Source organism: Mustela erminea, chromosome 3 (assembly GCF_009829155.1).
Source record: "Mustela erminea isolate mMusErm1 chromosome 3, mMusErm1.Pri, whole genome shotgun sequence".
In the NCBI taxonomy this organism is placed as follows: Eukaryota; Metazoa; Chordata; class Mammalia; order Carnivora; family Mustelidae; genus Mustela; species Mustela erminea.
The window spans coordinates 40,442,485-40,466,314 of NC_045616.1; the positions used below are offsets into that span (position 1 = coordinate 40,442,485).

Below are 23,830 nucleotides of genomic sequence, written 5' to 3' on the forward strand. Positions count from 1 at the left end.
TGGGATGTAATATACAACATGGCAACTATAGTTAGTAATATTGGATTGTATATTTGAAAGTTGCTAAGAGAGTAAATCTTTAAGTTCTCAAAACAAGAAAAAAAATTCCGTACTATATGGTGACCAATGTTAAATAGATTTAATGTGGTGATCATTTTGTAATATATAGAAATATTACATCATTATATTGTATACATGAAACTAATATAATACTGTATGTCAATTATACCTCAGTAAATGAGTAAATAAAGAAAATAAATGAATTTTACATTTAAAAGTATGCCTTAATTGAAGTACAGTATATGGGCATTTAACACAGATCAGTGATTTGCTGTAAGATGTATTCAGTTAGTAGAGAAGAAAAACTTAGCCAAAGTTAGGTAAACAATGTTCAGAAATCCTACGTATGCTTTCAGATATTCAGCATACCTGTATTTACTATTAAATAGTTTGCACTTCTGTGTCATATTGCCATTTGAAATACTTTGTGAACCATTATTCTTATAGATCTCATTTATGCCTGCTCTCTGTTGTCTGATTCATCACAATGACTCAACTTAAAATGTTGGGTATTATAATACTATTCCCTTATATATGCACTTGAATTACAAAGTATATACTTACTGTAACTGCATTTTAATGAACAAGGTAGAGTTGACTTTTATATTTTGTTTTTCTGTCCTATAGCATAGCTATCACTGAAGATGATCCACGATGGCTGGGGGCATGGTGGATTGGATTTCTTCTGTGTTGGCTCTTTGCTTGGTCTTTGATAATACCTTTCTTATGCTTTCCAAAACACTTACCAGGTAAACATGTTTTTATTTAAAATCAAGGAGCTTTATTCTAATTCTAGGCCAAAGGTTGCTTATAATTTCTAAGAACCCTAGAAAATTCATTGTTTTATAGAATTTCAGTTGTCTGTCTATGCAAACTTTTGAATATTTGTCTTTTTGAAAAGATAACTTTGGGTAGCTTTCTTACTACTCATGTTTTTCCTTTATTTCCAATTAACAAAAGCAGTAAAACTGTATGTATTCACTTTTTTACTATATAAATATATACTTAATAATATATTATTAATAACTATGTTATCCATTATATGTACTATAGAATATTATAATAATATATAACATGTTAATAACATATTATTGTGTATATACTTAATAATAAATTTGTTTCCTGTGTGTTATCTGGAATCTTGCTTTATGTATATGCAAGGTATAGGATCTTTCAAACTATTAGTTTGCATTCAGTTCCTCACTAACCAACAATCAGTCTGCCTTAAATCATTGATGTTATTTGTTGATGAGAGTTACAAATACTTTTTTCAGTTTCACCAAAGTAATACTGTAGTGTACTCATTTTTACCATATTTCAATATTAGGTTGCCTGAAAAGAAAAGATTAATAGAAAAGAATATCCATTCCTTTCTCTGTAAAATTTTGCTTGTATATAATCACATAGTTCATACATTATCTATCAAAGTATTTTTCTATAGGCAGAAATTAGGTAAATACTTTTTTCTACTGTCACGTGTAACAGGATAGATGATTAACTTTTCAGAGTGAGCCGAAGTTGACAGAGTAGAAGTAGATGACTCATTGATTTCTTTCTACCCTGGACCATCAAACTTATAATTCCATATATTGACTGTCTTCTCAGATTTATTCACAGCGCCATTATTGAAAATCAAAGGGACATGGTAATACATGGTAAATACTTCATCTGCAAAGCATGTTAGAATTAAAGAGACTAAAGGAAAAGATACTTCGTTTAATATATAATGGATGCAAAAGAGATCCACTTTAAAGAAAGAAAAGCATTTAAGAGATACTTGTAAATAAAGGGAATAAATATGTCATTGGAACAAAATTGTCTCAGTTTAATTTCTAGACTGATTGGAACTTCCTTAGCTAATAGGAATAATACTAGCTCTCCAGGCAAATTACATGCATAATAATTTGTATAATTTTGATTGACAAATAGAGGAACTGGCTTCTTTGTTATAGAGTTTATATATTTGTAGAACTGTGTGTCAGTTAAGAAGTAGGCATCTAAAAAAATGAAAAATGAAGTGATGGAGCAAGTACATTTAATATTTTTTTAGGTACAGCAAAAATTCATAGTGAAAGAACTTGCCAGACTCATCAGGAAAAGCATAGTTCCTTAAAACATACAGAGGAGAATTTTGGAACAAGTTGGAAAGATTTTCCAGCTGCTCTAAAGGTAAAATAACACTGTACACACACACATACCTTCCTCCACATATAAATAGCTACATATGTATATATTATATATACATATGAATAAATATATGCATATATATATACACAGATATTTTCATGATGCAGTTTTATTTGCCTATTTACTATAGTTAATAGCTCTTAAAAATAAATAATTTCAGATTTATTTTTATTATGCTTTGAGTAAATGAGAACTACTCCAGAGTAGAATGGCTGAAAGAACATGAGTTCTCTTATTGGCAATATAAATATTCAGTGGTCCCTCATTAGGGCTATAGTCAATCATTATTCCTTCCCATTTTCCTCATGTAATGAATGGATCAATCAATTATCACTGAATTGTAAATATATATTTGAGAATGTCGTTCTAATTTTAGTATATGTGCTGCTGAAGCGAGCGCTATATTTGAGAATGTCAAACCAGTATTTTTGCCTTGTGAAAGAAGTGGCAGTTAGTGGTTACTTGGTTAGATTTGAGGTTAAAGAAACAAGTGTTATGGTCTGCTGCATTCTTTCCATTTATCATCATTAAAGTTTTATACATAGAGGAGTATAATTTTACCTTTTCAAGATTTGAAATTATATACTTTTCAATTATTTTCATTTCCCCCTTCAAATGAAAGCCTAAAATGTTCTTACTCCATTTATCCCACCTTTCAACTCTCTGTTCTCTCCCATGCAGGCAAATTCTTGTGTTTTCCTGAGACTGTTCATGATTTTTAATTCCAACAACTGTTGTATTTTATACTAACTTTATTTATTTTATAAATTCTTATGCCATCAAGGGTTATTACTCCCTGCTGCTTTCTTTTTTAATCCTTACGGTTTCATGCTTTGAGGTCTCAATTCTGATTCAGATCTCTCTGGGTATTATATTTGATTTCTAGTTTTCCTCAGGCAGAATACCATCTAAGTATCCTTGAATATTAAATGATATTTCTGACAGGATGGACACTTTCAGATCACATTCTTTTAGTCCTAGAAGTTTGTGGGTGTCATCTTGCACTTTTCTACTTAAATATGTTGTATATGAGAAGTTCCATGTTAGTGTGATTCTTTTGTATCTCCATTTACAAATTTATACATTTTTCATGTATCTTTAAAAGAAATTTTTTTAAAATTTATTTTTATTTACTTATTTTTAAATATTTTATTTATTTGACAGATAGAGATCACAAATAGGTAGAGAGACAGGCAGAGAGAGAGGAGTAAGCAGGCTTACTGCTGAGCAGAGAGCCCGATGTGGGGCTCGATCCCAGGAGCCTGGGATCATGACCTGAGCTGAAGGCAGAGGCTTTACCCCACTGAGCCACCCAGGCGCCCCCAATTTTTTTTTTTTTTTAATTTTCAGCGTAACAGTATTCCTTGTTTTTGCACCACACCCCGTGTTCCATGCAATCTGTGCCCTCTCTAATACCCACCACCTGGTTCCCCCAACCTCCCACCCCCGCCTCTTCAAATCCCTCAGACTGTTTTTCAGAGTCCATAGTCTCTCATGGTTCACCTCCCCTTCCAATTTCCCCCAACTCCCTTCTCCTCTATAACTCCCATTGTACTCCATGCTATTTGTTATGCTCCACAAATAAGTGAAACCATATGATAATTGACTCTCTCTGCTTGACTTATTTCACTCAGCATAATCTCTTCCAGTCCCGTCCATGTTGATACAAAAGTTAGGTATTCATCCTTTCTGATGGAGGCATAATACTCCATAGTGTATATGGACCACATCTTCCTTATCCATTCGTCCGTTGAAGGGCATCTTGGTTCTTTCCACAGTTTGGCGACCGTGGCCATTGCTGCTATTAACATTAGGGTACAGATGGCCCTTCTTTTCACTACATCTGTATCTTTGGGGTAAATACCCAGTAGTGCAATTGCAGGGTCATAGGGAAGCTCTATTTTTAATTTTTTGAGGAATCTCCACACTGTTCTCCAAAGTGGCTGCACCAACTTGCATTCCCACCAACAGTGTAAGAGGGTTCCCCTTTCTCCACATCCCCTCCAACACATGTTGTTTCCTGTCTTGCTAATTTTGGCCATTCTAACTGGTGTAAGGTGATATCTCAATGTGGTTTTAATTTGAATCTCCCTGATGGCTAGTGATGATGAACATTTTTTCATGTGTCTGAGAGCCATTTGTATGTCTTCATTGGAGAAGTGTCTGTTCATATCTTCTGCCCATTTTTTGATATGATTATCTGTTTTGTGTGTGTTGAGTTTGAAGAGTTCTTTATAGATCCTGGATATCAACCTTCTGTCTATACTGTCATTTGCAAATATCTTCTCTCATTCCGTGGGTTGCCTCTTTGTTTTCTTGACTGTTTACTTTGCTTTGCAGAAGCTTTTGAATTTGATGAAGTCCCAAAAGTTTATTTTCGCTTTTGTTTCCTTTGCTTTTGGAGACGTATCTTGAAAGAAGTTACTGTGGCTGATACTAAAGAGGTTACTGCCTATATTCTCCTCTAGGATTCTGATGGATTCCTGTCTCACGTTGAGGTCTTTTATCCATTTTGAGTTTATCTTTGTGTACGGTGTAAAAGAATGGTTGAGTTTCATTCTTCTACATATAACTGTCCAGTTTTCCCAGCACCATTTATTGAAGAGACTGTCTTTTCTCCACTGTGTATTTTTTCCTGTTTTGTCGAAGATTATTTGACTGTAGTTTTGAGGGTCCATATCTGGGCTCTCTACCCTGTTCCACTGGTCTATGTGTCTGTTTTTATGCCACTACCATGTTGTCTTGGTGATCATAGCTTTGTAGTAAAGCTTGAAATCAGGTAACGTGATGCCCCCAGTTTTATTTTTGTTTTTCAACATTTCCGTAGTGATTCGGGGTCTCTCTGGTTCCATACAAATTTCTGGATTATTTGCTCCAGCTCTTTAAAAAATACCGGTGGAATTTTGATCGGAATGGCATTAAAAGTATAGATTGCTCTAGGCAGTATAGACATCTTAACAGTGTTTTTCTTCCGATCCAAGAGCATGGAATGGTCTTCCCTCTTTTTATGTCTTCTTCAATTTCTTTCATGAGTGATCTGTAGTTCCTCGAGTACAGATCCTTTACCTCTTTGGTTAGGTTTATTCCCAGGTATCTTATGGTTCTTGGTGCTATAATAAATGAAAACGATTCTCTAATTTCCCTTTCTGTATTTTCATTGTTAGTTTATAAGAAAGCCACTGATTTCTGTACATTGACTTTGTATCCTGCCATGTTACTGAATTGCTGTATGAGTTCTAGTAGTTTGGGGGTGGAGTCTTTTGGGTTTTCCATATAAAGAATCATGTCCTCTGCAAAGAGAGAGAGTTTGACGTCTTCATTGCCAATTTGGATACCTTTTATTTCTCTTTGTTGTCTGATTGCTGTTGCTAGGAATTGTAATTCTATGTTGAACAAGAGTGGTGAGAGTGAGCATCCTTGTCGTGTTCCTGATTTCAACGAGAAGGCTGCAAGCTTTTTCCCATTGAGGATGATATTTGCTATGGGTCTTTCATAGATAGATTTGATGAAGTTCAGGAATGTTCCCTCTATCCCTATACTTTGAAGCGTTTTAATCAGGAACAGATGCTGGATTTTGTCAAATACTTTTTCTGCATTAACTGAGAAGACCATGTGGTTCTTCTCTCTTCTCTTATTAATTTGTTCTATCACATTGATTGATTTGAAAATGCTGAACCATCCTTGTAGCCCAGGGATGAATCCCACCTGGTCATGGTGGATAATCTTTTTAATGTACTGTTGGATCCTGTTTGCTAGGATCTTGTTGAGAATCTTAGCATCCATATTCATCAGTGATACTGGTCCGAAATTCTCCTTTTTGGTGGGGTCTTTGCCTGGTTTGGGGGTCAGTCTAATGCTGGCTTCATAGAAAGAGTCTGGAAGTTTTCCCTCTGCTTCAATTTTTTGAAACAGCTTCAGGAGAATAGGTGTTATTTCTTCTTTGAAAGTTTGCTAGAATTCCCCAGGGAATCCATCAGGTGCTGGGCTCTTGTTTTTTGGGAGGTTTTTGATCACTGCTTCAATCTCATTACTAGATATCGGTCTATTCAGGTTGTCAGTTTCTTCCTGGTTCAATTTTGGGAGTTTATAGTTTTCCAGGAATGTGTCCATTTCATCTAGGTTGCTTAGCTTTTTGGCATATAACTGTTGTAATAACTTCTGATGATTGTTTCTACTTCCTTGGTGTTAGTTTTGATCTCTCCCTTTTCATTCATTATTTTATAAATTTGGGCTTTCTTTCTTTTCTTTTGGATTGGTGTGGCCATTGGTTTATCGATCTTATTGATTCTTTCAAAAAACCAGCTTCTAGTTTCATTGATATGTTCTACTGTATCTCTGGTTTCTATCTCATTGATCTCAGCGCTAATCTTGATTATTTCCCTTCTTATGTGTGGAGTTGGTTTGATTTGTTGTTGATTCTCCAGTTCTTTAAGGTGTAGAGACAGCTGGTGTATTCTGGACTTTTCAATTTTTTTGAGGGAGGCTTGGATGGCTATGTATTTCCCCCATAGGACCGCCTTTGCTGTATCCCATAGGTTTTGGACCGAAGTGTCTTCATTCTCATTGGTTTCCATGAATTGTTTCAGTTCTTCTTTGATCTCCTCGTTGATCCAAGCATTCTTAAGCAAGGTGGTCTTTAGCTTCCAGGTGTTTGAGTTCCTTCTGAACTTTTCCTTGTGATTGAGCTCCACTTTCAAAGCATTGTGATCTGAGAATATGCAGGGAATAATCTCAGTCTTTTGATATTGGTTGAGTCCTGATTTGTGACCCAGTATGTGGTTTATTCTTGAGAAGGTTCCATGTGCACTTGAGAATAATGAGTATTCTGTTGTTTTAGGGTGGAATGTTCTGTATATATCTATGAGGTCCATCTGGTCCAATGTATCATTCAATGCTCTTGTTTCTTTACTGATTTTCTGCTTCGATGATCTGTCTAATCCTGAGAGAGGTGTTTAAGATATCCTACTATTAATGTATTCATATCAATATGACTCTTTATCTTGATTAACAGTTTTCTTATTTAATTGGCTGCTCCCATATTGGGGGCATAGATATTTACAATTGTTAGATCATCTTAGTGGATAGTCCCTTTAAGAATGATGTAGTGTCCTTCTGTATCTCTGACTACAGTCTTTAGTTTAAAATCTAATTTATCTGATAAGAGAATCGCTACATTGGCCTTCTTTTGAGGCCCATTGGCATCAAAGATGCTTCTCCAACCCTTCACTTTCAGTCTGGGTGTATCTTTAGGTTCCAAATGGGTCTGTTGTAGACAAAATGTGGATGGGTCCTGTTGTTTTATCCAATCTGCAACCCTGTGCCATTTTATGGGCGTATTTAGGCCATTCACATTGAGAGTGATTATTGATAGATACGTTTTTATTGACATCATGTTACCTTTGAAGTCTTTCTTTCTGTAAATTGTCTCTATATTTCTGTTCAATGCTATTCTTAGGATTTTTCCTCTTTTATAGAACCCCCCTTAATATTTCCTGCAGTGTTGGCTTGGTGGTTGCATAGTCTTTTAAACCTTGCCGGTCTTGGAAACTCTTTATCTCTCCATCCATTTTGAATGTCAGTCTTGCTGGATAAAGTATTCTTGGCTGCATGTTCTTCTCATTTAGTTCCCTGAATATATCTTTTTTTTTTTAAAGATTTTTTTTTTTTATTTATTCATTTGACACAGAGAGATCACAAGTAGGCAGAGAGGCAGGCAGAGAGAGAGAGAGGAGGAAGCAGGCTCCCCGCGGAGCAGAGAACCCGATGCGGGACTCGATCCCAGGACCCTGAGATCATGACCTGAGCCGAAGGCAGCGGCTTAACCCACTGAGCCACCCAGGCGCCCCCTGAATATATCTTGCCAGCCCTTTCTGGCTTGCCAGGTCTCTGTGGACAGGTCTGACGTTATTCTGATGGGCTTTCCTCTGTAAGTAAGGAGCCTCTTTGTCCTTGCTGCTTTCAAGAGATTATATCTAAAATTATGATTCCTCAATTTGACTATCAGGTGCCTTGATGTTTTTTTGGAATCTATAATCTTGGTTGGAGACCATTCGGCCTCTAGTACATGAACACTGGGTTCACTCGCGAGATTGGGAAAACTTTCATGAAGAACTTGTTCCACTATATCTTCTAGACGTCTTTCTTTCTCCTCCCCTTCAGGGATTCCAATAATTCTGCCGTTGGAACGTTTCATGGCATCATTTATTTCCCTGATTCTGTTTTCGTGGCTTCTAAGCTGTTTGTTCCAGGCTTCCTCCTGATCCTTTCTCTCTATCTGTTTGTTTTCCAGATCACTAATTCTATCTTCTGTCTCAGTTACCCTAGCTTTGAGAGAATTTAGATTAGATTGGAACTCATTGAGAGCATTGTGAACCTCAGCCCTGCCCTAACATTGTGAATATCATCTCTGCTCTAACATTGTGAATATCATCTCTGGTCGCTTTCAGTTCGGCCCTAATCAATTCCGTTTGGTCATCCATGGCTTTCTCCAACCTAGCTATTGCCTGGATAATTGTTAGCCTGAATTCTCTTTCCGACATATTGTCTATGTTGATAGCCATTAGCTCTGTTGCAGAAGGTCCATCCTCTGTATTTTTCTTCTTTTGGGCATTCCTCCTCCTAGTCATTTTGGTGAGAGATGACTGAACAGATGTAACTGGATGTATTGACTGTGGTGCAGTCAAGGTGCACCCTGGAACACTTCTGAGCAATCAGGAGTCCCCACCCAAACAATAGAAAAAAGAAAAGAAAAGTTAAAAAAAAAAAAAAAAAAGAGAGAGGGAGAGAGAGAGACAGGAAAGAAAGGGAAGATAAAAGAGAAGGTTCAACCCAAATGGACCCCAGGGTAAGATTTATGAAGTATACAAACAAAAACAGACAAACAAAAAGACTGATAAAAGTATATGACAAGAGAAAAAAATATATATGTATAAGCAAATAAAGGAAGAACCTCGTGAAAAAGAACCCCAAGTGTAAGATTTATATACCCCCAATTTTTAAAATTTTTTTCAGTGTATTAGAGTTCATTGTTTATGCACCACACCCAGTGCTCCATGCAATACATGCCCTCCACAATTTCAGGCAGTTTGTTAGGTTATGCCTCAATTATATGTGTTTTTTCATTAATCCTTGCCAGGAATCCATTATCTTTTTTAATCTGAGGATTTGAATATTCTCTGCTATTACTCTTTTACAAAATAGTGAATGTTTACATACAGGTACTTTTTCTCCTTTTGTCATTATTGTTATTCTTATGTTAGATCATCTGGATCTGACTTCTAACTCTCTTATCTTGCCCCTTTTGTCACTCCTGTGTGTGGGTGTGTACCTGTGTGTGGGTGTGTACATGTGTGTATTTTGTTTGATTGAAATATTTTTGCATTTAATATTCTAGAACTATAATTTGGTTTCACCGTATGATTAGATAAAGTAGCTTATTAATCTCTATACTCTCCCCTGATAGATGGAAAAGATTCTGAGAAGTCTAGCAATCCACATTTAAAATTACTCTATAACTTCCCAAGGTTCTTAGGTATTGAGTCCTTTACTCATGGAACAGTACAAATTTGGTGAGACCATTCTCATCTGTGCTTATAGCCGAGTTCATTTATTAGACATGGAAGTTCAAAACACAGTAAAATAAATCAGACAAGAGGTAGATTTAATATATGGAGATTTATAGTAGACGGGGGAAGGGAACCTTTCCATGCCTGCTTTTACCTGCTTTACTCAGTCTCTGTATATGATAAGGCACAGTCACCCTCTTAATGAATCACCTGTCAGTTCTCTGGGTCCTGCACATATCAGTGTTCTCAATGTAATATATGTAAAGCTATTAATATTCCATATTTATGCTTTTATACTGGAGAAAATGTTGAAGTTTTATAAATATGCTGTATTTATTAAAATTTTGTCATTTTATCATGCTGCTATTCTAATGCTTAATTTTGCAGTATAATCATAGTTACTCATTTGATGAACTATTTTTTCCTTAGAATTTGATGGGGAATGCTGTCTTTATGTGTTTAGTTATTTCAACTTCTTCAGAAGCCTTAATTACTACTGGGTTTGCTACATTTTTACCTAAATTTATAGAAAATCAGTTTGGATTGTCTTCCAGCTTTGCAGCCACCCTTGCAGGTAAACCATTTTCCTCTTTATTCGAGTTTAATCGAATAATTTTACTTTACCACATTAAGTGCTTGTTAGAATAGTGTATACTCTGGATAGCCCCACTTTTTAAAATTTAAACCCCACTGATTTTGATACAAGTTTCTGATTTTCTGATATTAGTCTGTTGTATGAATGAGAAATACAGAGGCTGTGTAGCTAAAGAGAATATTTGCTGATATTAATATTCAGCATATTAATTTTATTAATCTCTTGACATAACCATTATTTTATTCATAGGTTTCTAAATCATGTCGTAGTAAGTCATATGTTAAAACAATACTTGTTTTTGATGTTTGCTTGTTTTCCAATTGTCATCTGAGTAACTGAGTACACTTGTATGTGTTCTTACTTTCTGTGTTTTGTTTTTTTTCTCATCAGGGGCTGTTTTAATTCCTGGAGCCGCTCTTGGTCAGATTTTAGGTGGTATCCTTGTTTCAAAGCTCAAAATGACATGTAAAAACTCAATGAAGTTTGCTTTGCTCACATCTTTAGTTGCGTTTGCACTGAGTTTTGTATTTGTTTATGCCAACTGTGAAAATGAGCCATTTGCTGGTGTGTCTGAATTATATAATGGGTAAATATATTTCAGTGTTTTTGGTATTAATATCAGGGTAATAAACAATGTGCATATTTCTTTTTTTTAATAATAATTACATCTGTTCTTTATTGAAATATAACTGGAGTTTGCCCAGTTCTTTTTTTTTTTTTAAGATTTTATTTATTTATTTGAGAGAGAGAGAGAACATGAGAGGAAAGAAGGTCAGAGGGAAAAGCAGACTCCCCATTGAGCTGGGAGCCCTGATGCAGGACTCGATCCTGGGACTCTGGGATCATGACCGGAGCCGAGGGCAGTCACCCAACCAACTGAGCTACCCTGGCGCTTTTGCCCAGCTCTTTCATCAGCATGTCCTTTTTACTTCCTCTTCCCATTTAGTATGATGGAATCACTCCTATCTACACAATGTGCATATTTCTAAGTCTTTGCTTTCTTGAGTCAAATAATGAAAGATCGTCTTTATTTAAATTGGAAGACTTTCTCCTATTAAAAAAAAATGTAGGTTTGTTTTGTTTCATTTAGATAATTGACATCTTACTAAATATTGGGTATTTATTCGGAGAGCAATTTTAAGGAGCATCTATTCCATCCTGGGTACTATGTTCAGGGATACAGAGATGAATATAACAGAATCTTGAATCCCCTGAAGGGATTCACGTTCTAGGGAGAATTTCACATTTTATGTTGCTATTGATTTAAGTCTTTAAAAATAGAGGTGACTCCCTATGATGAAATTCATGTATTAGGTAGGTTGAAAATAGTCTAGGAGAGAGATTAAAATGGAGGTAGTCCGAGGTTATAGTAATGATTACTGTTTCTTATGTATGTATGAATGTTTCTCCTATAGGAGTTCATGTTTATCGTAGAGAAATAAATGGCTTCTTCTTGTTCTGACCTGTAAATATGTTTTTACTTATAAGTGGTGTGATCATTTTATCTTTCTTTGCCTTGTTTGTTTGGTTTTGAAATCCTAAACCGTGAGTTAGGGGATCAGGCAGGAGGGCATTGCACAGTGGTGTATTTATAGCCTGCTGTATTGTTTCATTGCATGTGTTTGAGGCTGATGAGTGAACTGTCAATCCATCCAGGTCAAGGACTCCACAGTTTTGTAGAATATGGCATTCTGATAACTTAAACAGAATGTAGTTTGTTTGGATGAGTTTGCTAGTAGCGATTAAGATTTGTAGCTGCTGTTCATTTCTGTCTACATTGAGATGCTGAGCAATGTTAAGTTCATTTCCATTACATTTATTCAACATTTGTTGACTCCATCCTCTAGCTGACCTTTTTGACAGAATCTGTATTCTAAAGGAGTTTACAATGTAGCTGGAGAGATTGGGAAACAAAATGGTAAATGAACAATGCATTAGGTAAAGGGAGACATACAAAGGGCTATGAAATTCAAAAGAAAGAGAGCTTTTCAGTTTCATTTAATAAGATTCAGGAAGGGTATGGGCTTAAATATCCTTGAAAGATAAAAAGAGCTTTGAGAAGAGAGAGAGGCAAAGGGAATATGTTAGCGATGAAAGCTAGAAAGTAAAGGCTAGGTTCAGTTACCAGTTTGAATGGGACTTAAGTCATGTGCCTATAAATAAAAAAGTACCTGGCAATGTCCAAAGGTGGATAGAGGTGAGCTCTGCAGACCTTTCACACCTGCAAACTTTGCCCCAGCATATCCCAGGAAACCACTGGTTTTTTGTATGTTCCTTTTAGAAGAACAGAAAGTTCTAGAAAGTTTAGCACTAGTTAATCACTTTGAAAAATAAATGAGGTAGATGTGAATCTATTTGATATTTTTCAACCTTAAACACGAATTACTACCAGTCAAGTTGTCCTTAGTCTATGGACAGGAAGGAAGACAAGTGAGAAGGTGTCAGCTGGAGCGGGGTGTGTGTGTTTAGGTGTAAATATAGATAGAGACAGAATTTAATGTCACAAACGGGATGAGACATTGTCAGATTGTTTTGTCTCTGTGGTCCCAAATTCTCAGTTTTATCTCTGTGTGCTATATATTAAAATGTACACGGCATGGGCAGCTAGTCAGTATAGTCTCATCCAAGAAACACATGTATATGAAAAAGTATATTTGGAAGAAGAATAGACTAAGAAGCTTAGTGGAAGAAAGAAGTTATGAAAATGTAGAGTTTCTAGTAGAGTGAGGCAATGCGAATTTTTGCCCTTGCCGTGTAATCACAGCTGGTTAAAAACTGCTTTTTTGACTGAATTAATGAGTTAGGCTTATCGATAAGTTCATTGAAAACCCCGTCAAACAGCCATATTTATATATATTTTTATATATATATATATATATATATATATATATATATATAACTTAAAATCAGCAATACTGATTATTTCAGGGAATACTATTAGTATTTATAATATTCTACATAAATTCATTCTTAAATGTTTAATATGGGCACAGCAATTGAAGGAGACTGTCGTTTCTAGAATCTGTTAATTATTAAAACTTCCCATAATTCTCTTACTGCCTTGACAATCTACAGGCAGTTTGGGTCTGTTTTGGCAATAAGTGTTAGTGGTGGTGATTTTGTTTTACTTTATACTTGGAACCTCATAAAATATGAAATACTGTAGTAAGTACACATAGTATTTTTTGTATATCTGGTCTTTGCTTATATGAAACAGCACCTTAAAGAAGCATACCTATTAGGATGTTATAATAGGTTTAGGGGAATCTTTGCTTATGGGAGAGGCCTAATTATAGAATAGTTTGGATTTGAATAAGAAATTAACATTTAAATTCTATTTGTGACAAACATGTTACTCATATATATGGATGTGTGCATTTATACACATGCTATGTTTTAAATACTCAAAAATTTTAAATTTAAAATATTTTATATTTTTAAAAAATACTATGTGTCTATTAAGACCCTTTAATAAACTTTGCAAGCATTGGTTTTTTTCCTAATAATAGTTCCCCCTTTATCTCAGGCATTACATCTTTAGAAAATATGTAGGCTTCAGTGGCTTATATAGCCTTGAAAGTAAGGAATATATGCTGCATTTCTCTGTTTCTACTGAAGTTCTCATCATATTTTATATTTTCATGTTCTCAGTAGTCATTGGTAATGTGAGAATTATATATTGGAAAATTTAAATTTAAAAATGTATAGTGGCTCAGGACACCTGGGTTGCTCAGTCGGTTAAGCCTCTGCCTTTGGCTCAGGTCATGATCCCAGGGTGCTGGGCTCGAGCCCCACATCGGGCTTCTTGCTTCACGGGGAGCCTGCTTCTCTCTCTGCCTCTGCCTGCCACTCTGCCTGCTTGTGCACGTGCTTGCTCTCTCTTTCTCTCTCTCTCTGACAAATAAATAAATAAATAAATAAATAAAAAGTTGAAAAGAAAATGTATAGAGGCTGTTTCTAGGATTGAAGGGATAGTATTTTTCTCGTCGCTGTACTTGTGTACCTGTACAGTAAGCTAGTTGTAGGAATACCAGACTGCTTTTTCTTGTGAGTAAAAGAGTGCTTGACAAAGAAATCTAGCAGCAGCCCGTGGAATCAATCAGGAGAAGAGACTCCAGGCAGAGTGACAAATTATTTAGGAGTTTGCTCTTTGATCACCTTTCCTTCAAACTTCCCCTGATTTGCTTCCAATGTGTTTTGTGTCCTTCAGTCTGTTTCTTTCATGAGCTCCTTCTTCTCCACCTACCCCTCACATACCCTCGCTTTCTAATAGAGCAGTTATTACCTTCTGATCTTTAGATGAAGCCCTCTTTACTGATTCTGACCTCCAGTGCAAGGAAGTTAGCTTCAGGGTTTCTATGAAGAGGGGTTTTATTATCCCTTTCCTTCTGTCCACCCCCGCCTGCCTTTTCCCTTTCTTCTTCCCTTTCTCTATCTCTATCTTTGTCTCTCTTTATTTCTTTTAGGTTTATTTCCATCACTTAAAGTAGAGTCTAGCACATCATTGGAGCTCACTGTGTATTCATGAAGTAAGCAGACTCCTGAGACCTCTGTACTCCTCTCTCTCTGTGCTCCTCATATGGCTGATCTTACCATTATCACGGCGTCAGCCACATCTCTATGCAAACGATATTAAAATATCCAGCTGCAGGCCAGATTTCTTCGCCAAATTTTAAGACTCTTAACCTCAATGTGTATAAAACTGCAAAACACTCAAGTTAGACAGTAGAAGTCACTCTCAACTGTTTCATCCTGTTCCCATCTTAAAATACCAAATCGTGCATCTCATCTTTTGGATGATTCTACATCCAGGATGTTTTTCAAATCTGTCTCCCTTAATCAAGTGTTCTATTTTGGTTCTCCTGCATGTTGTCTATTGTCATAACTTAGTGCCTGGGATATTGTGATTTGTCTCCTTCCTTTAAATTCATTACCCCGTGTCACTATTGGCGTTCTTTCTTTAACACGTGCTTTTGACGGTATCACTTCCCAGTGTGAAACTACTTTGATTACTTTTCAAAAATAGATTAAAGCCCCCAATAATCTGGTCCCTGACCCCTCTAGCTACATTTCCGATCATTCACTGCCTCAGGCATCATTCATATTTGTCTGTAGAGGATCCTATTTCTCACCTTTACACCTTCGTACCAGCTTCCCTAAGTATCCTACACATTCCCCATATATCCAGCCGTTACTCATCATTTAAGATTTGCTCAGAGAGAAGCTCCTAAAGACACTCACCCAGACTTTGCCTTGACCTTCTTCAGTGCTTCTAAAGTACACTTTGTAAATACCTGTAGCTACTCAACCATGTTAGTGTGTCTAATTATCTGTGTCCATCTCTGCTCCTAGACTGTGAGATCTTTGAGGACCTTACTCAGCTTTGTATTCCTGATACCTAACATAGGGCCCAGCATTTGCTCAGTGTTTATTGGTTGAGTGAATGAATAAGTAAGAACTGGAGAAATGTCTTTGCTTAAGGTAACCCTTTACCTTACCAAAGATATTGCATCCTATTAAGAAGCAGCGTGGAGCACAACTGAGCCTGGGAACCAGGATTTTGGCAAAGACAGAAAAGTAACATAATCTCTTAGGGCCCTAGTTTTCCCACTGATAAAATGACTATATTGAATGCCATTATTTTATTCATCCTTCTAGTTTTTTTTTTTTTTTTGTGTGTGTGTGTATTTTATAAACCTTTATTCAGTATTTTTAGTTTTTTATTTTTAAATTTTAATTCCAACATAATAAACATACATTGTTATATTAGTTTCAGATGTACAATTAGTAATTCAAGAATTCTATATATTACTCAGTGCTCATCTCAGTACATACACTCTTTTTTTTAACTTTTAATAGTCATTTTATTTTTTTTAATTTCGTTTCAGCATAACAGTATTCATTGTTTTTGCACAACACCCAGTGCTCCATGCAATATGTGCCCTCCCTAATACCCACCACCTTGTTCCCCCAACCTCCCACCCCCCCCCACCCCTTCAAGACCCTCAGGTTGTTTTTCAGAGTCCATAGTCTCTTATGATTCACCTCCCCTTCCAATTTCCCTCAACTCCCTTCTCCTCTCCATCTCCCCATGTCCTCCATGTTATTTATTATGCTCCATAAATAAGTGAAACCATATGATAACTGACTCTCTCTGCTTGACTTACTTCACTCAGCATAATCTCTTCCAGTCCTGTCCATGTTGATACAAAAGTTGGGTATTCATCCTTTCTGATGGAGGCATAATACTCCATAGTGTATATGGACCACATCTTCCTTATCCATTCGTCCGTTGAAGGGCATCTTGGTTCTTTCCACAGTTTGGCGACCGTGGCCATTGCTGCTATAAACATTGGGGTACAAATGGCCCTTCTTTTCACTACATCTGTATCTTTGGGGTAAATACCCAATAGTGCAATTGCAGGGTCAGAGGGAAGCTCTATTTTTAATTTCTTAAGGAATCTCCACACTGTTCTCCAAAGTGGCTGCACCAACTTGCATTCCCACCAACAGTGTAAGAGGGTTCCCCTTTCTCCACATCCTCTCCAGCACATGTTGTTTCCTGTCTTGCTAATTTTGGCCATTCTAACTGGTGTAAGGTGATATCTCAGTGTGGTTTTAATTTGAATCTCCCTGATGGCTAGTGATGATGAACATTTTTTCATGTGTCTGAGAGCCATTTGTATGTCTTCATTGGAGAAGTGTCTGTTCATGTCTTCTGCCCATTTTTTGACATGATTATCTGTTTTGTGTGTGTTGAGTTTGAAGAGTTCTTTATAGATCCTGGATATCAACCTTTTGTCTGTACTGTCATTTGCAAATATCATCCTTCTAGTTTTAAAATTTTGCCAACACCCCAGAGGAATTTGGTAGTGTCTGCAGACCTTTTGGTTGTCGTAACTGAGGGATACTACTGGCATCTAGTGTGTAAGGACCAGAGATGTTGCTAAACATCCTACAATCCACAAAATCATCCCTCCCTTCCCCACCACCTCTTGGAAAAAAATAATCTAGTGCCAAAGGAGAAACGTTGTTTTATTTGCTTACCCTGCCTGTTTTTCTTATCACTGACATACATTATATAAGTATTGTTTATACTGCCTCTTTCTCTCCCATAAGAAATTAAATTCTATGTGAAAAGGCAAATATTTTGTTTGTTTTATTTGTTAAGTAATTAAATATGTGTTGAGCAAGTAAATAATTGGTGGAACGGCAAGATATAGCAAAGCTTCTGAACTGCTCATTAAAAGTTATAACATAGGTAATTTGCCCTTATTTCATTTCTTGTCGACAGGACAGGAAAACTGGGAAACTTGACTGCTCCTTGTAATAGTAATTGTAACTGCCTGCGATCTTATTATTATCCTGTCTGTGGAGGAGATGGAATCCAGTATTTTTCTCCCTGCTTTGCAGGTTGTAAAAATTATATTTCAAAAAGACATCTAAAGGTAACTTGTGTCTTCTACTTTGCTTTAATGAGGCTGTGTGTTTGTATATGTATGGATAGCCATCTTTATCCCTCTAGTGGAATTATGTAGGGCTTGATCTTCCCTTGCTCACGCTACTCCTTCATTCAGAAGCCAGACATAAAGTTTCAGTCTAGTTAGATGAATAACTCTAGAGATCTGCTGTACAACATTGCACCTATTATCAATAATAATGTACGCTTTAAATTTGTTAAGAGGGTAGAGTTCATGCAAAGCATTCTTACTTTAATATATATATATATATATATTTTTTTAAAGATTTTATTTATTTATTTGACAGAGATCACAACTAGGCAGAGAGGTAGACGGGGTTGGGGGGGCAAGCAGGCTCCCTGCTGAGCATAGAGCCTGATGTGGGGCTCCATCCCAGGACCCTGGGATCATGACCCAAGCCGAAGAAGGCAGAGGCTTTAACCCACTGAGCCACTCAAGTGTCCTTCTGTGTATGTATTTTAAGTCCCTGAGCACACAGCTGAAAAAGACTCTTCTTCCTTTATATCTCAGACACTCCTAATGTGAAAAAATCAATTTTTCAGTTATTCACATTCATCTTTGTAACATTACTTCTGATAGTAGTGAAATATTTACATTTTTATAGTTTTATTTTTTTCTCAGCCATACTTTATGCTCCTAGAAGTCAGAGAATGTCTAGTCTTACTAAATACCATGTATATAATAATAGAAGCATAGTAAATATTTGTGTTTTATTTGATGTACCATGGATTCATTTTAAAATACTCATATCATTAATTTTCAAATACAAATTTATTTTTAATTCTAGATTAAAATTCATATTAGTTTACCTAGATAGGATTTTTTTAAACAGTTAAATGGTTTAAGAGAATCCAATAGAATTTTATTTTTTATGGTTGGGAGCTGTTTTATTTTATTTTATTTTTTAGTAATTTTATTTTATTTTTTTTTTCAGTGTTCCAAGATTCATTGTTTATGCATCACACCCAGTGTTCCAATAGTGTCCTCCTTAATACCCACCACCAGGCTCACCCAACCCCCCATCCTCCTCCCCTACAAAACTCTCAGTTTGTTTCTCAGAGTCCACAGTCTTTCATGGTTCATCTCCCCCTCCAATTTCTCCAATTTTATTGGATTTCATCTTAGCTAAATTTAAGCATTAGGGGCAAAAATAACATTCAGATTATTTATAGTACATATGTTATGCATTAATGGATAATGTGATAACTTTAAGAAGACATAAGGGAAGTATATACTATTATAGAAGACATCACAATGAATAAAATATGTAAGAATTATATGATAAAACAGCACAGTCTTGAATATTTGAAATGGAGAATAATGAAATGGCATTCGTTTTCCCATATAAAGAGAAGTTTAAGATTGCAAGAAAAGATTTCTATGTAAATAAGTAGAAATAGATAATTGAAATGCCCCATAAAATTACTTTAGATTTCTTCTAAGACCAACATGGATGTGTGTGTGTGTGTGTGTGTGTGGTTGAACACATTTGTATGTTCATAAATACATACATAAATCTATGTATGTTCATGTACATATACATACATAGCTTTAATGGTCTTATGTATAATAAATACAGTGGAAGTTTGTCTGAACCTACTAGGATTTGATCTTCCTGAAGGAAGTTAAGAATATGAGAAACAATGTACATTTTTTTCATATTACCTAGCTTATAGATTTTTTAAAGGATCATCTAAGAACATTGAAAAATATGGTGGAAGAGACGTCTGTGGTGACTCATGGTAGACCTAATAGACGTGGATGCCATATGTGCAGTTTTAATCCTTGGATTAAACTAATTAGATCATTACCATTAGGTGTCTCTGAAAAATAAAAGGGATCAGGAAGATTTTTGAGGTCTCAAGTCTGTTGACTTCAACAGTAGACATCTTCAAACCCGTAGACATCTGGGATTGCTTTAGTTTCAAAACAGATTGAGAAAATTACGTGTTTGTGTCAGTTACAAGGAATCGAATTCTGCCAGTGAGCATGATGCATATTACAGAGTCAGAAATAAGTGTAAGGTAGCTAAATATTCCTTTGAGAGGCAGATATATAGGTATTGTTTTCTTGTGTCTAAAATATGATTAAGAAGTGTTATTGACTAACTCTACTTAGAAAAAGATTACAACAAGGAGATATTTGTAGGGTTTTACTCACATAACTGAAAATGTCAGACACAAATACTACCCTGCATACAGAAACCACCCCCCCCAAAAAGAAAAAAAATCTAATAGCCTGTGCACATTTTAATTGGTATGGGTTATTTTGAGATGATTAATTTGATATTTATATTTTTCTTCAAATACTATAATTACCATCTTAACTAGCAAATTAATCTTCTAGGATTATTTAGGAAAAACGGATTATTTTGACTTCCATATTTTCTATTCATTCTGGCTTTCTCATGTCCATTTAGTCCATGTAACAACTCATTTTTTCACAGGATTTTTGTTTTTCTTAATGTCATGTTTCAAATAGGCAAAATACATTGTTAATAATATAGTAAATACCTATGTACATTTGTTCACAAAAATATTAGTCTTATATTTTATGCTAGTGACCCAAACAACAAAACAGATATTGACTGACAGCTAGGTATAGTTATAGTGCAAACAAAATTGTATATATTTTTATGTAAGAGAGGTGTACATTTACTTTGAGATAGAAAACTTTTCTCTTAAAATGTTAAAAGGCTGTATTTCTTTATTATTTTATATATCCAGTTGAATATGTAAAATTCCATTTTGGGAGTGTCATCTGCATATTTGGACATCCTGAATCAGTGCCAGTAGCTTTAGATTGCCTTTAGCACTGAGAAAAGGTTTCTGGCCTTCAGAATAGTAAAGGAACCATTTCCCTTTGATTTCTTTAGCTTTACTCTGACTTTATTGGGGCCCGAAACGTCTAAAAAGATTTATAGTAAGGCTAGAATTGAGGTGTAAAAAACTTTTTAAAAAAATAATTATGGGGACGCCTGGGTGGCTCAGTTGGTTAAGCAGCTGCCTTCGGCTCAGGTCATGATCCCAGCGTCCTGGGATCGAGTCCCACATCAGGCTCCTTGCTCGGCAGGGAGCCTGCTTCTCTCTCTGCTTCTGTCTGCCTGTGCTCGCTCTCTCTCCCTCTCTCTGACAAATAAATAAAATCTTAAAAAAAAAAAAACAAAAAAAAACCCCAAAAAAATAATTATGCCTTACAAACTTTTTAAAACTCTCAGTTCTTTTCCTATAAAAGTGATACTGGTGACCTTTTAACATGTTACCTTTTAATACTTTATATTATTTATATGTATATTTTTATTAAACAGTTAATATTTTATACTTACATATAAAATAGGCTTCAGGATAATGAAGTAATAACTTCTAGTTTTTTTTATCATACATATGTCATCTTAGAAGGCATATAGTTTCCTTTCAGTAAAGCAATTACAAAAAGTTTAGAAAAGTTGTAGTAGTTTAGTTGAAAATAGCATTTTTCCCCCCCTAGAGACTTGTAATATATTACTTAATTTTTTTTTAATATTTTATTTTTATTTATTTGACAGAGAGAGACCACAAGTAGGAAGAGAGGCAGGCAGAGAGAGGAAGGAAAGCAGGCTCCCCGCTGAGCAAAGAGCCTGATGCGGGGCTCGATCCCAGGACCCCGAGATCATGACCGGAGCTGAAGGCAAAGGCCCTAACCCACTGAGTCACTCAGGCGTGGGGCTTGTTGAAATTACAGTGTTTTTCCTTTCTAACTAATGCAGAGAGTGAGATTGTCTCCCTACATGCTTCTTTGCCTTCTATATTAGAAAACTATTTGAACAATTATGATCCATTAAAAGTAGTCTAGAATATGAGATCTGGTAATTGTTATATTCTTGTCAATTTATTTTATAAGTCATAATCAATAGTAGGTTATGATTTGAATCAATGAACACAAAACTCAAATACAGACCATAAATATGACCAAGAGTTAATTACTCTTCCTCAGCATCATTTGTTGTGTACAGGTTAAGACTATGTAAAATGTTTGCCATCTCTAGAGAGCACCTAACTTAAAATGATAAAATATGTTTTTGAGAGGGGCACCTCGATGGCCTCATCAATTAAGTGGCTGACTCTGGATTTTGGCCCAGGTCGTGATTCCGGGGTTCTAGGATGGAGCCCTATGTTGGGATCTGTGGTCGGCTGGGAGACTGAGGATTTTCTCTCTCTCCCTCTTCTTTTGTCCCTTCCCCCATTGTTCTTTCTCTCTCTCTCTCTCAAATAAATAGATCTTTAAAAATATGTTTTCTGTTTTCAAGATATGTACTTTCAATATTTTCTTGTCTAATATTTCTAGGTATATTACAACTGTTCCTGTATTGCAAAGAATACAGAAATGACACCTACTCTGGCAAATTTTGATTTAGAAGCTAAAGCTGGAAAATGTGAAAATCGATGTGCAAAGTTGCCCATTTTCCTTGGCATTTTGTTTGCTACAATTGTCTTTACATTTATGGCTGGTACTCCTATAACTGTGTCCATCCTAAGGTATGTATTATATTGTGAAATTTGCCATCCCTAAGATGTGGTCGTTGAAAAGAATATGGACTCAAGGGTTCAGTTGGGCTTCTTTTGACCATTGGCTCCAATATTAATTTGGTTCTCATAAAATCGTTAGTTCCATGGCCTGGAAAAGCTACTTCATCGAACCCCAGAGGAAAGAGGTTTAAATACGATCATGTATGTGAAAATGTCTTAATATTGCCTATCTGGAATATATGTGACTTTTGTTTCTCTGCCTCTTTCGTGAGGCTTCAGTTGAATCTGTTGGACTGTGTTTGAGCATGATGGAAATACAGTGCGTTACACCTGTGTCAGAGTCAGAATGACAGAATCCTACCTTAACGTAGTAGGTGTGGTGACGGATATTCCAGCCGTCCTGTAAACAGTGCTCTGCTGGATGAGAAGCTAACCGCCCCCCGGCTCTTAATAGTCTCTGAGCTTCATTCAGGTTGCTCTTTCTCCTTCTACATCACTTGATAAAAATATTTTCTGTCTGCTCTTTCTTAAGTTCATCAGTCTTTCCTAACAAACTCTAGCTTTTTTACTCTTCAGTTTTTGTTCCCCCATACTACCTTTTCACAAAATTATTTGTCAATTGGAAATTTTATTAGAGATTCAGTCTAAAACTATTAAGTTGTCTGTTAAGATGATCTCATGTGGACTTTGGAGTTATTTAGAGAATTGAGAAAATGTTTCTTTTTAAACTTCACTTTTTTTTTTTAAAGATTTTATTTATTTGACAGAGAGAGAGAAATCACAAGTAGGCAGAGAGGCAGGCAGAGAGAGAGAGAGGGGAGGAAGCAGGTTCCCTGCGGAGCAGAGAGCCCGACACGGGGCTTGATCATGACCCGAGCCGAAGGCAGAGGCTTAACCCTCTGAGCCACCCAGGCGCCCCAAAACTTCACTTTTGAAAAATTATCTGCATTACCTTTCAACTGCATGTTGATCTCTTTTCTCCTAACTCTTATGTGCCAGCATCACGTTTCATTCATCGTTGATAATTGTTACTTAAAATAAGATTGAGCCTCAGCATCTGTTTTATATTGACCCACATTTGTACATTATCCTGTAGGTATGACTTCTGTCTCAAAGTTAGTAAGTTAGAGTAGGAATTATTTGCTTGTGACTTAAGGGATAGTTAAAAATAATTCTTACTAATAAATATCCTTTCTTTTTTACATTTGATACAATTCATATATATTCAATACATTTGTTAAACTTTATTTGACCCTTTTGTTGTTACTTGTATTTGTAGTATTTTAGTTCACATGTCATTTTTCTTCTTTTATAACTTTTTTTGTAACTCCAAAAGGCTGAACTGTATATGAGCTGTTACAAATAGTTTATTTCATGCATATAAAATTTACTTTAATCTAGAAATGCTAAGCTGGTATAAAAATAAATTTGCTCAAA

General features: G+C 35.7%; 1 protein-coding gene across 1 annotated transcript in view; it reads left to right on the plus strand.

Annotated features, from left to right (window-relative positions):
- Positions 1 to 23,830, plus strand: part of SLCO4C1 (solute carrier organic anion transporter family member 4C1) — a 71,515-nt gene that overhangs the window by 37,511 nt on the left and 10,174 nt on the right. The window contains exons 5-10 of the mRNA XM_032335662.1: positions 688 to 809; positions 2,111 to 2,229; positions 10,242 to 10,386; positions 10,798 to 10,993; positions 17,702 to 17,855; positions 22,212 to 22,402. Of these exons, the coding sequence (XP_032191553.1) occupies positions 688 to 809; positions 2,111 to 2,229; positions 10,242 to 10,386; positions 10,798 to 10,993; positions 17,702 to 17,855; positions 22,212 to 22,402 (927 nt within the window). The remainder of the gene's footprint in view (positions 1 to 687; positions 810 to 2,110; positions 2,230 to 10,241; positions 10,387 to 10,797; positions 10,994 to 17,701; positions 17,856 to 22,211; positions 22,403 to 23,830) is intronic.